General features: G+C 41.1%; 1 protein-coding gene across 1 annotated transcript in view; it reads right to left on the minus strand.

Moving 5' to 3' along the window:
• Positions 1-7,766: 7,766 nt before the first annotated feature.
• The window catches only part of LIX1 (limb and CNS expressed 1), a 58,164-nt gene continuing 50,103 nt past the window's right edge, over positions 7,767-15,827 (minus strand). Inside the window, exons 5-6 of the mRNA XM_066277805.1 lie at positions 10,100-10,177; positions 7,767-8,500 (exon numbers count right to left, since the gene is read on the minus strand). Of these exons, the coding sequence (XP_066133902.1) occupies positions 8,213-8,500; positions 10,100-10,177 (366 nt within the window). The 3' untranslated portion in view covers positions 7,767-8,212. The remainder of the gene's footprint in view (positions 8,501-10,099; positions 10,178-15,827) is intronic.

Below are 15,827 nucleotides of genomic sequence, written 5' to 3' on the forward strand. Positions count from 1 at the left end.
ATAGCTTCATATTCATTTTGAAATATCCCCTAAAATTTGTGAGCAGTATATTTTGATGCTTATGTCTTCTTGATATAGTGTCCCCTTTATCCTTGTGAAATGACCTTGTCTCTTGTTACTTTTGTTGTCTTGAAGTCAGCATTGTCAGATATTCGTATGGCTACCCCTGCTTTTCTTTGGATATTATTTGCTTGGAGAATCGTTTTCCAACCTTTCACTTTGAGTCTACTTTTGTCCTTGCAGCTTAGATGTGTCTCTTGAAGGCAGCATAAGGTTGGGTTTTGCATTTTGATCCAATCTGTTACTCTGTGCCTTTTTAGTGGTGAGTTCAGTCCATTTACATTTAGGGTAATTATTGACACTTGAGGATTTCCTATAGCTATTTTACGTTTTGTTTTCAGGTAGCTCTGTGTCTTGTTTTGTTCTTTTCTTTTTTGTTTCTCTCAATTGTTTTTATTTGGTGGTATTTCATACTTCTTTCCCTTGTTTCTTCTTTTTTTAAGCTGTGTTTTTCAGTAGTGGCTTTTTCATGGGTGGTTACCATTAGGTTATTAAGAGAAAAATTGTGATATGTACAAGAGTCCTTTGTGTAATGAGTGCTTCTGAACTCCATTCTCCTTTACTACTACTGATCTTTATCATCTACCTTTTTATGTTATTCTTGTCAAAGAATATCCTTGTTTTTATTGTAACCTTGCTGGAGCTTTTACTTGTAGTTTTTATTTTGTCCTTTGTACCTGGTCAAATAACCCCCTTGAGTACTTCCTGCAGTGGGGGATTTCTGGTGATAAATTCCCTCAGCTTCTGTATGTTGAAAAAGTTTTTATTTCTCTTTCTATATGAAGGATAACTTTGATGGATATAGTATTCTTGGCTAGTAATTCCTCTCTTTCAGTACTTTGAATGTTTGGGTTCATTCTCTTCTGGCTTATAGAGTTTCTGCTGAGAAGATTCATGATAACCTAATGGGCCTTCCTTTATATGTTATGCTCTTCTTTTCCCTAGCAGCCTTGAGGATTCTTTCTTTGTCATTGATTTTTGATATTTTTATTATGATGTGCCTTGGAGAAGGTCTGTTTGGGTTGAAGTAACTCAATATTCTGTTTGCTTCTTGGATTCAAGGATCTCTTTTTATAGGCTTGGGAACTTCTCATCAGTTTGAATAGGTTCTCCATTCCCTTCTCTTTCCCTTCTTCTAATATACCCATTATTCTTATATTGTTCTTTCTGATGGAGTCAGACAATTCTTGTAGAGCTCTATTATTTTTTAAAATTCATAAGTCTCTCTCTTCTTCTCTCTGTATCATCTCTAGTTGCCTGTCTTTGATGTCACTGATTCTCTTCTTTTTTTTTTTTTATTTTTATTTTTGTATTTTTTCTGAAGCTGGAAACGGGGAGAGACAGTAAGACAGACTCCCGCATGCGCCCAACTGGGATCCACCCAGCACGCCCACCAGGGAGCGATGCTCTGCCCCTCCGGGGCATCACTCTGTTGCGACCAGAGCCACTCCAGCGCCTGGGGCAGAGGCCAAGGAGCCATCCCCAGCACCCGGGCCATCCTTGCTCCAGTGGAGCCTTGGCTGCAGGAGGGGAAGAGAGAGACAGAGAGGAAGGAGAGGGGGAGGGGTGGAGAAGCAAATGGGTGCTTCTCCTGTGTGCCCTGGCCAGGAATCGAACCCAGGACTTCTGCACGCCAGGCTGTTGCTCTACCACTGAGCCAACCAACCAGGGCCGAGATTCTCTTCTTTATTTGGCTTGTTCTATTAGCTAAACTTGCTATCTCATTTTTTAATTAATGTATTGAGTTCTTCATCTGTTTTTAAAGTTTCAATCTCCTTGGTGAAATACTCATTTTGTTCACTAATATTTTTTGAGCTCATTAAATTGCCTATGAGCATTTTCTTGCATCTCATTGAGTATTTTCAGAACTTCAATTTTGAATTCTCTATTGTTTAACTCCAACGTTTCCATGTGATTGATGTTGCTTTCTGGAGATTTTTTTATTATCTTTCTGAATTGTGTCTCTTTCTTGTGTAGCCATGGTATTTGTTTTCTTCTTTAATGATGGCATTTGAGAGTGGTACTGTTAAGAAAGCTAACAAAAAACAACAAAATTTTAAAAATAAAAATACAATGAGGTCCTGGCCGGTTGGCTTCGTGGTAGAGCGTCGGCCTGGCATGTAGAAGTCCCGGGTTTGATTCCCAGCCAGGGCACACAGGAAAAGCGCCCATCTGCTTTTCCACCCCTTCCCCTCTCCTTCCTCTCTGTCTCTCTCTTCCCCTCCCGCAGCCGAGGCTCCATTGGAGCAAAGATGGCCTGGGCGCTGGGGATGGCTCCTTGGCCTCTGCCCCAGGTGCTAGAGTGGCTCTAGTCATGGCAGAGCGATGCCCTGGAGGGGCAGAGCATTGCCCCCTGGTGGGCGTGCCGGGTGGATTCTGGTCGGGCGCATGCGGGAGTCTGTCTGACTGTCTCTCCCAGTTTCTAGCTTCAGAAAAATACAAAAAAGAAAAAAAATACAATGAAAACTATTTTTATAATAAAAAGTAAAAAAGAAAAATCACAAAACACAAATAGAACACACCAAAAAAATAAAAAAACACACAAAACACCCAGAAAAAATAAGAATAAAATATATAAAAATGTAATCAATGGAAATTAAAAAAAAAGAGAGATTGCAGTTTTAAAAGGTTTTCTTGTTTTCTTTTTCAGTACATATTACTGTATTAAAAGTTTTAGCTCTGTGAAATTCCTGGGTTGACTTCCACTGAGATGTTGCTATTACAATGATGTATGTGGGGCTGCAGTCACATTGGTGGGTGGGGCATGTAGTGAGGGGTTTACAGCTTTATAGCTCTAGCAATGGTAATCTCAGGCCTGTGCTATCCTCCCCATGTCTCAACACACCAGGTGACCAGATGGGGAACACTTCTGTTCCTCAGGGGAGAGAGTGGCTCTGGAGAGCTAGCTATGGGGTAAGTCTCTGCCACCTGCAAGGTGAGGAAGTAAAATCTGGGAGGCTGGGGGGGGGGTCTGTGCTTTGGTTTTCTCTGTCTTTGCTTGGAGTGCTGGCTACAGGCAGACCATGGGAATACTCTTGTTTGGCTGCACTTTGGTTTAACATCTCCCCCTCTGTCCCTCAATCTCACTGCTCCTCCTGGCAGAAGACCCAGTCACCCTGGGTTACTCTCCTCTCCAGAGCTGACCACCACTGTGTCTTATCTTCCACTCCATTGTCTCATTCCTTTGCACCTATAGTCAATTCTAAGTGTGGATCTTTTTAGGCAAGGCTGAGACTAGCTGAGGTTCCTTCACTGTGTTATAGCTGTTCAATTTGTTGAAATTTCAAGGGGAGAGAACTAGGGTATCTCTCATACCGCCATTACTCTGATGTCATCAGAACTTGTATTTTTAAATGAGTATGCCAGATGATTCTGGTGCAGTTAGTTCGTGTATTATATTTGAGAAAGAAAGCCTGAACTCTAGGGAACAATGTGGTTCTCCTGAAAAAAATAAGGTGTGTGTGTTTGTAAGTGTGTGTGTGTGCATATACACACACACTTGCCCTGCTTTAGTTCTGGGCTCCTGGAAAGTCTCTTGCCCAAAAAAGAAAGGGTTTGCTCCTGCCTGGCTCAGAAGAGCTCAATATTTGAGTTTGCAGTCAAGGCCAAGTGAATACAATAATAGCTCCTCTTATTAGGCCATCGGCCACCAAAACAGAATATCTTGAATAGAGCAGTGGTTCTCAATGTTATGGCATATTAGAGATACATGGGAGCTTTTAAAAATGCTGATGCCTGGGTACCCCTTCCAGAGAGTCTGATTTCATTGGTTTGGGTATAGGCTGGATATTTAGGACTTTTTAAAGCTCCTTGGGTATTTCTAATGTGCAGCTAAAATTCAGAAGAATTGTGGTAGGAAAATAACTTGTTTTCCTGGAGTCTTGGCTAAAAAGAGTATTAATATTATCTCTTTAACATGATGATGATGGATACCATAGAAGCAATCTTGATATTTGCATTTCTGCCACTCAAAACAAAAAAATATCAACAATATATAAAAAAATGGTATTTTGAATAGTTATTACTTGTAAACACAGTCAAGAACAATAAAAATAGTCTTAGCATGGCTTTTTTTGTCCTTTGGCAAGAAGTAAAGGCATGGTATAATATAACTCAGAATTCTCTGAAGTATTTCAGAGATAAAGCCAATTACAACAATACTCATGGCTTTAAAAACTTTTCCAAAAGAAACAGGAGGGAGTAAAACTTTTATGCTCTCTTTTCCCTGAGACTAAACTGATCAAATTCATACGTGATGTAGATACAACATGTCAGGAATACAACATGTCTAGTACAACCTGTTACTAGAAATAGGTGAATGAATTTAGTAACAAACCTATCAATGGACTACAGCTTGTGAATAAATGGACAACTAAATTCTGATCACCAGAGGAACAATCACTTTATTAAATCTGTTATAGTCTGACATGTTCACACAAGCTTAGTGACTAGTTTGTGTGGACAAGTCCTGCCGGAGGTGAGGACGACGAAGATGCAGAGACCCGACTCCAGGGACCTGGTTCAGTGATGCAGATCTGATTTATTCAGGAAGTAAGCTAGCTTATATATACAGGTTCAGCCTATAGGGTGTTACAGTGTGTCCTTCATAGCCAATGGCTGAAAAGATCAGGGAGCTGCCTGGTTGACACTAAGTCACTTCCTTAAAGCAGGCAAGCTCCCTTCCTGGGTGTGCCCAGGAGGGTTCTGGGAGCTGGAGTATTCTCACAGCATTGCATCAGCCACAGCTGCTAGGAATGCGCTCTGCATTTCACCTGCAATTTGCTTTAAGCTTTTTATTTTTATAATAATCTGGTGTGTTTGGATTTTGTAAAAATTAAACTTATCACTTGTCTAGATACAGTGCAATTTTGTATTTAAGGATGATGACATTTATCTTAGAAATAGGGTCCATGGGGCTATGGCTGAATAACGTTGGATCCCTGCTGAAGAGTTTATGAGAATGTACGCATGTGTTCAAATTAAGAGTTTCAAACTGGGACTTCTGAAACAGAGAAATCCATGGAATTTGGGGAAGTTCACACACTCTCTGAAACTGTGTAACTTTGGTCTGATTTTCCTATAAGGTTCCATAGCTTTTACCAGATTTTCAAATGGTTTATTATCAGAAAAGGTTCAGAACCAGAGCTCCACACACTTAGAGAGAAAACCTTCCATTCCTGTCCCCTTCGACACAGTGTGCTATTGAGAACAAAATATAGAAAAGGAAAAATAGGCCCTGGCCGGTTGGCTCAGTGGTAGAGTATCAGCCTGGCATGCAGAAGTCCTGGGTTCGATTCCCGGCCAGGGCACACAGGAGAAGCACCCATCTGCTTCTCCACCCTCCCTCTCTCCGTCCTCTCTGTCTCTTTCTTCCCCTCCCACAGCCAAGGCTCCACTGGAGCAAAGTTGGCCCAGGCACTGAGGATGGCTCTATGGCCTCTGCCTCAGGCGCTAGAATGGCTCTGGTTGTGACAGAGCATCATCCCCTGGTGGGCATGCTGGGTGGATCCCGGTCGGGCACATGCGGGAATCTGTCTGACTGCCTCCCCATTTCCAACTTCAGAAAAATACAAAAAAATAAAAATAAAAATAAAAATAAAAAAAGAAAAGGAAAAATAACACTATTCTACTTTGCTCTCCAGCCCTGCTCTTCTGTGGGCCAGGGTTATTGATGATTATATGATGTGCAGACAGCCATTGTGTCTTAGCTCAAATTGATTTATAATAAAGGAACATCAGAAGGGACCAGCAGTGGCAAAGAATCTAGCTCTTGTTGCAGTTTCCATGCCATTTCATGAAGAGTTTCTTCCAGACAGGAAAAACTGATAGTGGCCAAGGGAGAACTTCTATGTTTGGTTTATAGAACGGTGCAGTTTTCTAATTATAGGGCAGAAAGTAAATCTGATATTTTCCCAGCCAATTCCCATTCTTGCATCTAATTAGATGGTGTCAGCTTGAGGTGGTCACTGTCAAATGCTGCAGATGCAGTAAAGGTGAACCTGTCTTTAATTACACTCAATGTGGGAAATTGTGGCAAAGAATAATGAGTTTATAAAAAATTACTTTATATAGACAGTTTCCTCAAAATGTATTCAACTGAAAAACAGTATTCTAATTTCTCTTTGGGAATATAAGAGAATAAAGTTTTCTTCTAGGTGACATTTAGCTTCATTATGGGGAGAAATGTAATTTTTGTTAAAAATATTTTAAAATAAAATATAATATTATATGGCATTATTATCTTTTCAAAATACTAGTGTAGGGCAGATATGTAGCTAAATTTTCCCCTGGAGTGGGAAATATATGTGAAGTTAACTTTTTATTATTATGGCTAATTCCAAAATAGATGATCAATACACAGTTGTTTTTATGGGAATTTAAGGAGTGCCAAATACTTTTGTACATATTTAGATATATGTAAATATCTTTTGTAGATATATCTAAATATGTACAAAAGTTAAAGTATCAGTTAAAGTATAAGGTTAAGTATCATATTTTTGTAAACTTTAAAGTAATTATAATAGTTTTAGCTTTCAGGAAAGTTACTTTGCATTTGCCTAAACAAGAAAAAAAAACAACATGGTTTAAAAGTGGTAAAATTGAATTGAATTTGAATTATTGGACTAAATGCAGGATAATCCTTTTCACATTACAGAAACAGAGATACCTGCAAATGTTTAAAGTTGTCACTGCTGCTGTTTTTAAACTTAAGTGGCCATCAAACATCAAAAATTTAGTTTGCATTGGCTTATGATTTTTTAATCCAATGCCATTTTTGTTTGATCCAACCCATTTTCAAAGAGAGACAGCAGAGTGTCTGTCTGGTGTGTGGAAGTCCCAGGTTTGATTCCAGGCCAGGGCACACAGGAGAAGCATCCATCTGCTTCTCCACCCTTCTCTCCTCCCTTCCCGCAGCCAAGGCTCTATTGGAGCAAAGTTGGCCCGGGTGCTGAGGATGGCTCCATGGCCTCTGCCTCAGGTGCTAGAATGGCTCCAACTGCAGCAGAGCAATGCCCCAGAGGGGCCAAGCATTGCCCCTTGGTGGGCATGCCTGGTAGATCCTGGTCGGGCACATGCAGGAGTCTATCTGTCTGCCTCCTCACTGCTTCTTTGGAAAAATAAAAATAAAATAAAATAAAAGAGAGAGAGAGAGAGACAGCAATATCTTACCTTTCTTTAAAGGAGATTCCAGTAATTTAAACTTAAAAATGACAGTAGATTTGAGCACTGGTGATGAATGCTCTTGAACAACAATGAAGACAGCTAAAGATTCCTTCTCTCTAATGCATTAGAAACCAATCAAATGCAAACACTGTTAAATGCTCATGATTTTTCAAAATGTTTCAGCCTTTAAAATGCCAAAAGCTTTCTGCATTATAGATATATGACTGTGGTGGCAAAAATAAATCAATTCAAGTTATCTATTTGCAAATTATAAATGAACATGACTGATTACAGGACACATAAAAATAGGTTATTAATTCTTCTTGAGGAATTCTTGAGGGTTTCATTGTGATAATATTTATCCCCATATGGATGAGTACAAATTTTTAAAAATTATTATTACATTAGCATTTTAAGCCACATTAAAATTTTAAAGTAATCTCATACTATTACCACTTCAAGATATTTGATATGGGATGTCCAGATAAAATTCCCAGTGTAGTTTTGGATTACAGCTAGTACAGTGTAGGCTCTCTTAGTTTACAAATCTTAGGAAGAAACTCTGACCCTTGAACATTTTAAAAAACAATCCAAACTTTTTCTTTAATCCCAATCTATGTTTTTATTTAATAAAGAATGCTATCATGCTACTTTCCCAGTCCTACCTATGCTCTTTTGGGGGATGCTACCCAGGCCCATTCTTTGAAACATAAAAGCAAGTCACATGTCAGACCATCCTGTCTCCATCCTTTCTGTTCTGAGGTAGAACTATTGTGAGTGTGATGGGAAAACTGCATTGAGGGGGATGTTGGCTTCTATAAGGGTCTTACTGTTTTCTAAGTCTCTGAATAGAATGGGTAAGGAGAATCAGTACAGCCTTGAGGTGTGAGCTATAGCTGCTAAACGCTCTGATGATCTCCTTCAGTGGGCTTTCTCATGTTAGGAAATGGCCTCCGCCAGCCTCTGGAGTCGTCGGAACCTGGCCTCGCTAGTGATAGCCACAGAGAGCTGTGAGGCTCAGCTGGTCATCACTGGGTGTGGAGATGTCGGGGTCGCTGTAGATCTGAGTCAGGGCTAAACTCAGGATTTCCTTCTTTTCTTTGTAAAACCGTAGTTCTTGTCCAGCTTTCCGGGCTTCCTCCAACTCCCTCAGGGCCATCCGTAGCTCCTGAGAGAGAATTCCTGGTGACTCCCGCTCCTTCATGATCCAGTCCAGGGCCATGTGGCTGCGCATCTTCTCATCCAGGGAACACTGAGAATAGTAGGAGATGACTTCCTGGGAGCCAAGAAACAAAGTCCAGAGTGTCAGTAAAGAGCAGCAAAGGCACCCGTGTTCACAGCCTTCCTCTGCCTCTTCTTTCCCCACATCCATGAGGTTTTACCAACCACTAAGCCTGTCTGATGTTAACAAACTGAAGTGAAATATTTACGTCTTAAAGGAAATGAAGGGCTGAGCTGGTGCAGCAAAGCAAATCACTGCAGATTGAGTCAAAACACTAGCACCAGGAAGACTCAATGATGTTCATGAAATAGAGACCTGACCTCGCTAGGAGATGTGTAGTTAGCATCAGGAAAATGACAGTCCAAATCATTCACAGAAACTACAGAAATGATTCTTACAGTATATTACAAAATGTAGGCATTATCATTATTGATATCATAATGGTACCTTCACATCTGTGTTTACTAACTGTCAATTCTTGTGTGAAAAATTGCTGTAATGTCATGCGTAGGTTCGAAGGAGACACTTTAAGAAGATCTTGTGGAATGGAGGCATTGCTTATTTTTATTTTCAAGAACATATGGTATTTATTTATGACCTGAACAAATTAAAAACAATCATGGAAAAGTGTTTATAACCAACCCTGCATTTTTCAAAGGCCTTTTACAAAATCAAAGGAAAAGAAAAAATAACCAAAGCCATTGTCAGCTACTCATTTCTTTTCCATCTTTGACATTTTGAAAGCCAGACTTTCTGCGCAAAGAACAACTGGAAACTGCCGGGCTGTCGCGCATGGAAGCGCTTCCATCCACCTTCGTCGTGCTGACTCGCAGAGCCTTTGTTCCTCCTACGAATTCCCATTAGCAAATTCTTAAAAAAACAAAAACAAACTAGCATCCTTCAAAGTCTGACAGTGGTTAAAGAAAGGATAAATATTGGAGGATAATAGTAGGTGAAAAAACAGGAGAGGCTTTACCTTTGCCGTTAAAGAAAAGAGGGAAGGCTATTTCTCATAGGTAGCAAAGGAATAGTAAGACCCTGAGTCTAGAAAGTAAAGAAGAAACTTCCAAACCAAAAAAACTGGGATGATTGAATGCCAGCTTGATTACTTTTATAATTATTTCTCTTGTCTGTTGGAGACTTTTGGTGGTGGTCAGAAACACCCTCCCCCTGCGATCAACTTTACCTCTCCTCAGTGAGGGGTCCTCAGGCAGGGCACTCCCAAGCTCCTCTCCGGAGCGGAGAGTGCAGGGGGCACACAGTCTAAGCAGGCAGGGCAGGTGTACAGAGCATATTCCACATTGGCCTTAGAAACAAAGTCTCTCATAACAACCCCTTTGTTCCGGAATTCACTACAAGTATCTAAATCAGTCCTACGTCCAGCATGCATATTTAATTAGTTCCTGACTCAACGACTCAACTGGACTGTTTTATATATCCATATATCCATATATCTGTATATCTATAGCCATATATATATATATATATAAATAGATATAGATATATTGTTTATTTTTGTCCTCTGCTCTTACTCTATAATATAGCACCAACTTTAAACAGAAAGAATCCAGCTAAAGGAAATCTCCTAGAAAGATCACTGACCATCAGCTCTGTCCATACGACATAAACCCATTCTGGAATGTAAACTCTCACCTGTCGGGAACACTTTGTTTCACGAAGGGCCTTCAGGCTTCCGTTCCAGTGTAAGAGTTGGAAGATGGTCATCAGCTCCTACGAAACCCAAACACCTGTCATTAGTCTCAAGGCAGAAACATGACAAGAAGTGCCTAAGTGAGAGCAGAGCAGGTCACAGCTCTGGCCCCCTACTCTATTAGGGAAATAAAATATACACTATTGTCAGGACACATTGAGACTTCGAACACCAGAGTCCTAGGCTTCTGCAGCATTCTTCCTTCCCTCCCCTGCTATATCCACATTTGCATGATAAAATGATTAAGTAATCAATAAATATCTTACAACATTAAAAGTAGATACACTGGTATATTTAGATAACTTTTTTTAGTTATCTAAATATGTCAGTACATCTAAGAATAATGTATAGGCAAGCTTATTCCTTACATCATTTTTGAAATTGCCTGGGACTGAAAATATTTTAAATGTTTATTTTTTTTAAATGGTTGAATAAAGTATGACACTGAAGGGTAGCAGAATATGCTACCCCAAAATATGAGTTTAAGACATGCTACCACAAAGTATGCCACTTTGGGGTATTCATTACTGTGAGCTCAGGGCACCTGAAAATCAGCAAACACAGAGGCTTTTTCTTTTTTTTATTTTATGATTATTATTTTTTTTTTTTCGTATTTTTCTGAAGCTGGAAACGGGGAGAGACAGTCAGACAGACTCCCGCATGCGCCCGACCGGATCCACCTGGCACGCCCACCAGGGGCGACGCTCTGCCCACCAGGGGGCGATGCTCTGCCCATCCTGGGTGTCGCCATGTTGCGACCAGAGCCACTCTAGCGCCTGAGGCAGAGGCCACAGAGCCATCCCCAGCGCCTGGGCCATCTTTGCTCCAATGGAGCCTTGGCTGCGGGAGGGGAAGAGAGAGACAGAGAGGAAAGCGCGGCGGAGGGGTGGAGAAGCAAATGGGCGCTTCTCCTGTGTGCCCTGGCCAGGAATCGAACCCGGGTCCTCCGCACGCTAGGCCGACGCTCTACCGCTGAGCCAACCGGCCAGGGCTCAGAGGCTTTTTCTAAACTTATCTTCTCTGTCTGAAGACAGGTCCCCAAAGGCACTCGATTGGCATGAATCCTCTCCTGCGGAGCTTCATGAACCAGGGAAGACTGACTGCTATCACAGAAGAGGAGACTGGCAGTCCACACCACACCTAGAAAAACTTGGTCACAATCATACCTCCCATTTATTCTTCTAAGGGTCCACTCATCCTTCTTTTCTTTTCTTTTCTTTTTTTTTGTGACAGAGAGAGAGAGACACAGAGAGGGACAGATAGGGACATACAGACAGGAAGGAAGAGAGATGAGAAGCATCAATTCTTCCTTGCAGCACTTTAATTGGTCATTGATTGCTTTCCCATATGTGCCTTGACTGGGGGCTACAGCAGAGCAATTGACCCCTTGCTCAAGCCAGCAACCTTGGGCTCAAGCCAGTGACCTTGGGCTGCAAGCCAGCTACCCAGGGGCTCAAGCCAGCGACCATGGGGTCATGTCTACGATCCCATGCTCTAGTTGGCGACTCTGCACTCAAGCTGGTGAGTTGGCACTCAAGCCAAATAAGCCCAAACCCAGGCCAGATGAGCCTGTGCTCAAGCCAGGGATCTTGGGGTTTCGAACCTGGATCCTCTGTGTCCCAGTCCGACACTCTATCCACTGTGCCACTACCTGGTCAGGCTCATCTTTCTTCTATTATTTTTTTTTTCTTTTAGGTGAGAGGAGGGGAGATAGTGAGGCAGACTCCTGCATGCACCTCAACCCGAATGTACCAAGCAACCCCTATCTCAACCGATGCTCAAATCAACCAAGCTATCCTTAGCGCCTGAAGCCATGCTCAAACCAGTCAAGCCACTGGCTGTGGGAGGGGAAGAGAAAGAGTAGAGGGAGGAGAGAAGCAGATGGTTGCTTCTCCTGTGTACTCTGACCGGGAATCAAACCTGGGACATCTATATGCTGGGCCAATGCTCTATTAACTGAGCCACTAGCCAGGGCCACACTTATCTTAAAAATAATTTACTTCCCCCGAGAGGCTTATATCCCTTCTCCTCTTTCCTTGTTATGATGGTATTTAATCCTGAATTCTCAGTATACTGACATGAGGTGTACGTGTCAATAAACTTATGCTTTTCTTTTGTTAGTCTGTCTTTCATTACAGGAATCTTAGCTATGAACTCAGAAATGTAGAGAAAAAATATTTTCTTCCACTAAACTACATTCATCCTACAACACACTGCAGTCATAAAGAAAGGATGAGAAAGCTCTCTAAGTTCTAATGTAAAGCATCCCTGGGACCTGTTGTTAAACTAAAATAATAGCAAAGTCTACAACCTGTACACTGTGTGCTCCTAGTTGATAAAAACAGAAGATCTCTATAAACAGTTGCTTGTAAATGTCTAGAAGAGTTCTGACCAGATACAAAAGAATCGGGTAACATCAGTTGCCTCTGCAGAGAAGAGCAGCGCCCGGGGACAGCAGTGGGAGGGAGCTGACATTCTTTTGCACCCTTTGAGTTTTCAATCATGTGACAATCTGACATGTTAATGAAACATTTAAATTTTGAAAATTAGGCTGAAATAAATATAAAACATACAATGGACAAACTATAAAAACTGTAAAATACTCTTAAATTTATAAATTCAGTCAAGAAAATGACTTAAAATATGGACAGTAAGGTTGACTTGACCTTCCAGCAGACCCATAGTTTTCAGTGGTCCGTGCTGAGCACGAGCAGTCACCTCCCAGCAGCAGCACCATAGCAGGGCAGGCTACAGCATGTACACATCCTGAGTATTCACTTTTCTAACGTGATTAAGACTAGCAATCTTCCACTGAAGTTATCTGCATTTCTTTTTCTTTTTTGGTTAGAGAGACATTTATTGTAAATTAATACCACAAACTGCAACCATATAATCATCAGAAAATAACAAAACAATTAAGAAACTTCTTGGTCATGAAATTAGTTATGAAAACCTTACATTTAGACAGATGTCCTACTGCCTAATGCAGGGGTTGGGAACCTATGGCTCACGAGCCAGATGTGGCTCTTTTGATGGCTGCATCTGGCTTGCAGACAAATCTTAAATAAAAATAATAATAACGTTAAAAATATAAAACATTCTCATGTATTACAATTCATTTATTTCCTACTACTCATGTTCATGGTTGCGGGTGGCTGGAGCCAATCACAGCTGTCCTCCAGGACACCAAATTTTTATTGGATAATGTGTAATGTACATGGGTCATTGTATGGCTCTCAGGAATTACATTTTAAAATATGTGGCGTTCATGGCTCTCTCAGCCAAAAAGTTTCCTGACCCCTGGCCTAATGAAAAAAGCTGAATTACTGTCTTTACCAAATAACAAAGATGTTTTCAGTATGAAAACCCGGAGACACAAAGTCATTCTGAGATTTCAGACATTTTAGAATTATATGTTTGAATAAACTTGAGTTAATTATGTGGCTACTACCAGCAGCCCTGTTGGCATTGTCCTTACACCCTTATGGCACAGTTTGAGACATAGCCTATTGTTATCAGGGATCTTAATTCTTTCCTTAGTAACATATTCTTCTTCCAAGGTTTTTTTAGGTCTCTTTCTTATCTATACACAAGCCCCCCCTTTCCAGATAAACTCCTGTCATCAAACAGCAATTCCCCTAAGACTTTAAAACCCACAATTTTTCTGTGAACCAAACCAGAGAACTTTCTCGTGTCCCTTGGCAACCTATATCTCTCAAAAATTTCCCCACAGAGACTTGAATTCTTCTTGCCCGCAGGAGGGTCATCTTCCTCACCCACTCTGGTTTGTCTAAATTTCTGTTTGATCACCAAGAATTTTTTTCCTCTGCAAGGAACAAGCACCTCTTCCCCAGTGTTGCTCTTATTTCTAACATTATGTAGAGTGTGTTGAATAGTTCCACATTCTTCCTGTCTCACCTCTTTATTTTCCTTCATAAGACCAAATTTAGATTTTCCTGAAGCTGTGTGAGCCCTAGGCTCAACCCCAGGAATTTCTGTGTGCTTCCTAATGATTTAGTCCACCAGAAATCCTTGCAAGATGGGCAAGGCTGCTGTGGACTTCTATAAGGATTCGCTTCCTAGCTTCACACTGATTCCTTGCTGCTTGGTCTTCCAGTCTTTTTTTCTACTTGTTCAAATCCTGTCACTTTAAAGGAAGTCTATTTAATGAACTATATCTGTCTTGCTCCACACAGACATTTGGGGGCTGTGTTGTTTGTTATGTGGGCTGATCTATAAACCCGAGGAGTCCGTGTAACCCTGACAGATAAACAAGAAGCTGTCCTATCTGGTGTGGGACTAGGGTGAACTGGGTGAAGCAAGGTTTAGAGTGAGCCATGAAAGTTCAGGGTCTTTTATTTAAAATTCTGTCATTAGCCCTGTCCACATAGACAGTTGGTTAGAACATTTTCCTGATGCACCAAGGTTGCAGGTTCAATCCCTGCTCAGGGCACATACAAGAGTCAGCCACTGAATGCATGGATAGATAGAACAACAAATCAAAGTTTCTCTCTCTCTCTTTCTCTCCCACTTTCCTCTCTCTTTCTGAAAAAAAAATCAGTAAATAAATAATTTTAAAATTCTGTCATTGTTTAAAATTAGGCATTTTGTTTGTCATGATTTCTTTTTTGAGAGAGAGAGAAAGAGAGGGAGGGAGGGACAAACAGGAAGGGAGAGAGATAAAAAGCATCAACTAGTACTTGTGGCACTTTAGTTGTTCATTGATTGCTTTCCTCTTATGTGCATTGACTGGGGTGCTACAGTTGAGCCAGTGATCCCTTGCCAAGCCATTGACCTTGGGCTCAAGCCAGCGACCTTGGGGTCATGTCTATGATCCCACACTCAAGCTGGTGACTGTGTACTCAAGCCAGTAAGCCTATACTCAAGCCAATGAGCCCACGCTCAAGCCAGTGACCTCAGGGTTTCGAACCTGGGTCCTCAATGTTCCCGGTCAATGCTCTATCCACTGTGCCATTGCCTGGTCTGCCTGTCACAAATTTTTGAACATTAACTTTGACTTTTTTACAATATTATGTTATAATATTATTTGTTTTAATTACAGAGCTTTTTTTATACTCTTTTAAATTTTGTGCCTAAGGTGAATGCTTAACACTTCTTACCCCAGTCTGGGACCTTCTCATGGGTCTGTCTCAGGGACAAGGCCAGTTTCACGAGCTTGTGATCTGTGCGGTCACACAGGACCTCAAGCTTGGTTTAATGTTCCACTGTCTTGAAATTTTAGTAATTTTTGGACAAAAGGCCCTGTATTTTCCTTTTGCAATGGGTTTCGCAAATTTTATAGCTAGTCTTGATCAGCAAAGTAAATTTAAAATCCAGTGGAGAATCAAGACCTGTGTTTTCTTTCTCTTCAGGGAAAACTGCAGATACAGCTTTCATTCTATAGCTTTATCGGGTCATTTTGTCATTCATTCCATTCAAACCAGCTACAACTGGGCTCTGTCCTCACAGTGCTTCCCGGAATTGCCACCTAGTAGAAACACTGGCCTTTCAGCTGCATTGTGGGGAGCAAACGCACACTGTTTCTCGTTGGAACTATGTCTGGGAGACTGGCGTGGTTCTGTGATCCGTCAGAAATAAGAAAAACAAACACTGTAAACGGAGAACTTGAAAAACAGGTGGGCACCATCTCCCCACCCAAGAGAGTGGATT

This window comes from Saccopteryx bilineata, chromosome 4 (assembly GCF_036850765.1).
Source record: "Saccopteryx bilineata isolate mSacBil1 chromosome 4, mSacBil1_pri_phased_curated, whole genome shotgun sequence".
In the NCBI taxonomy this organism is placed as follows: Eukaryota; Metazoa; Chordata; class Mammalia; order Chiroptera; family Emballonuridae; genus Saccopteryx; species Saccopteryx bilineata.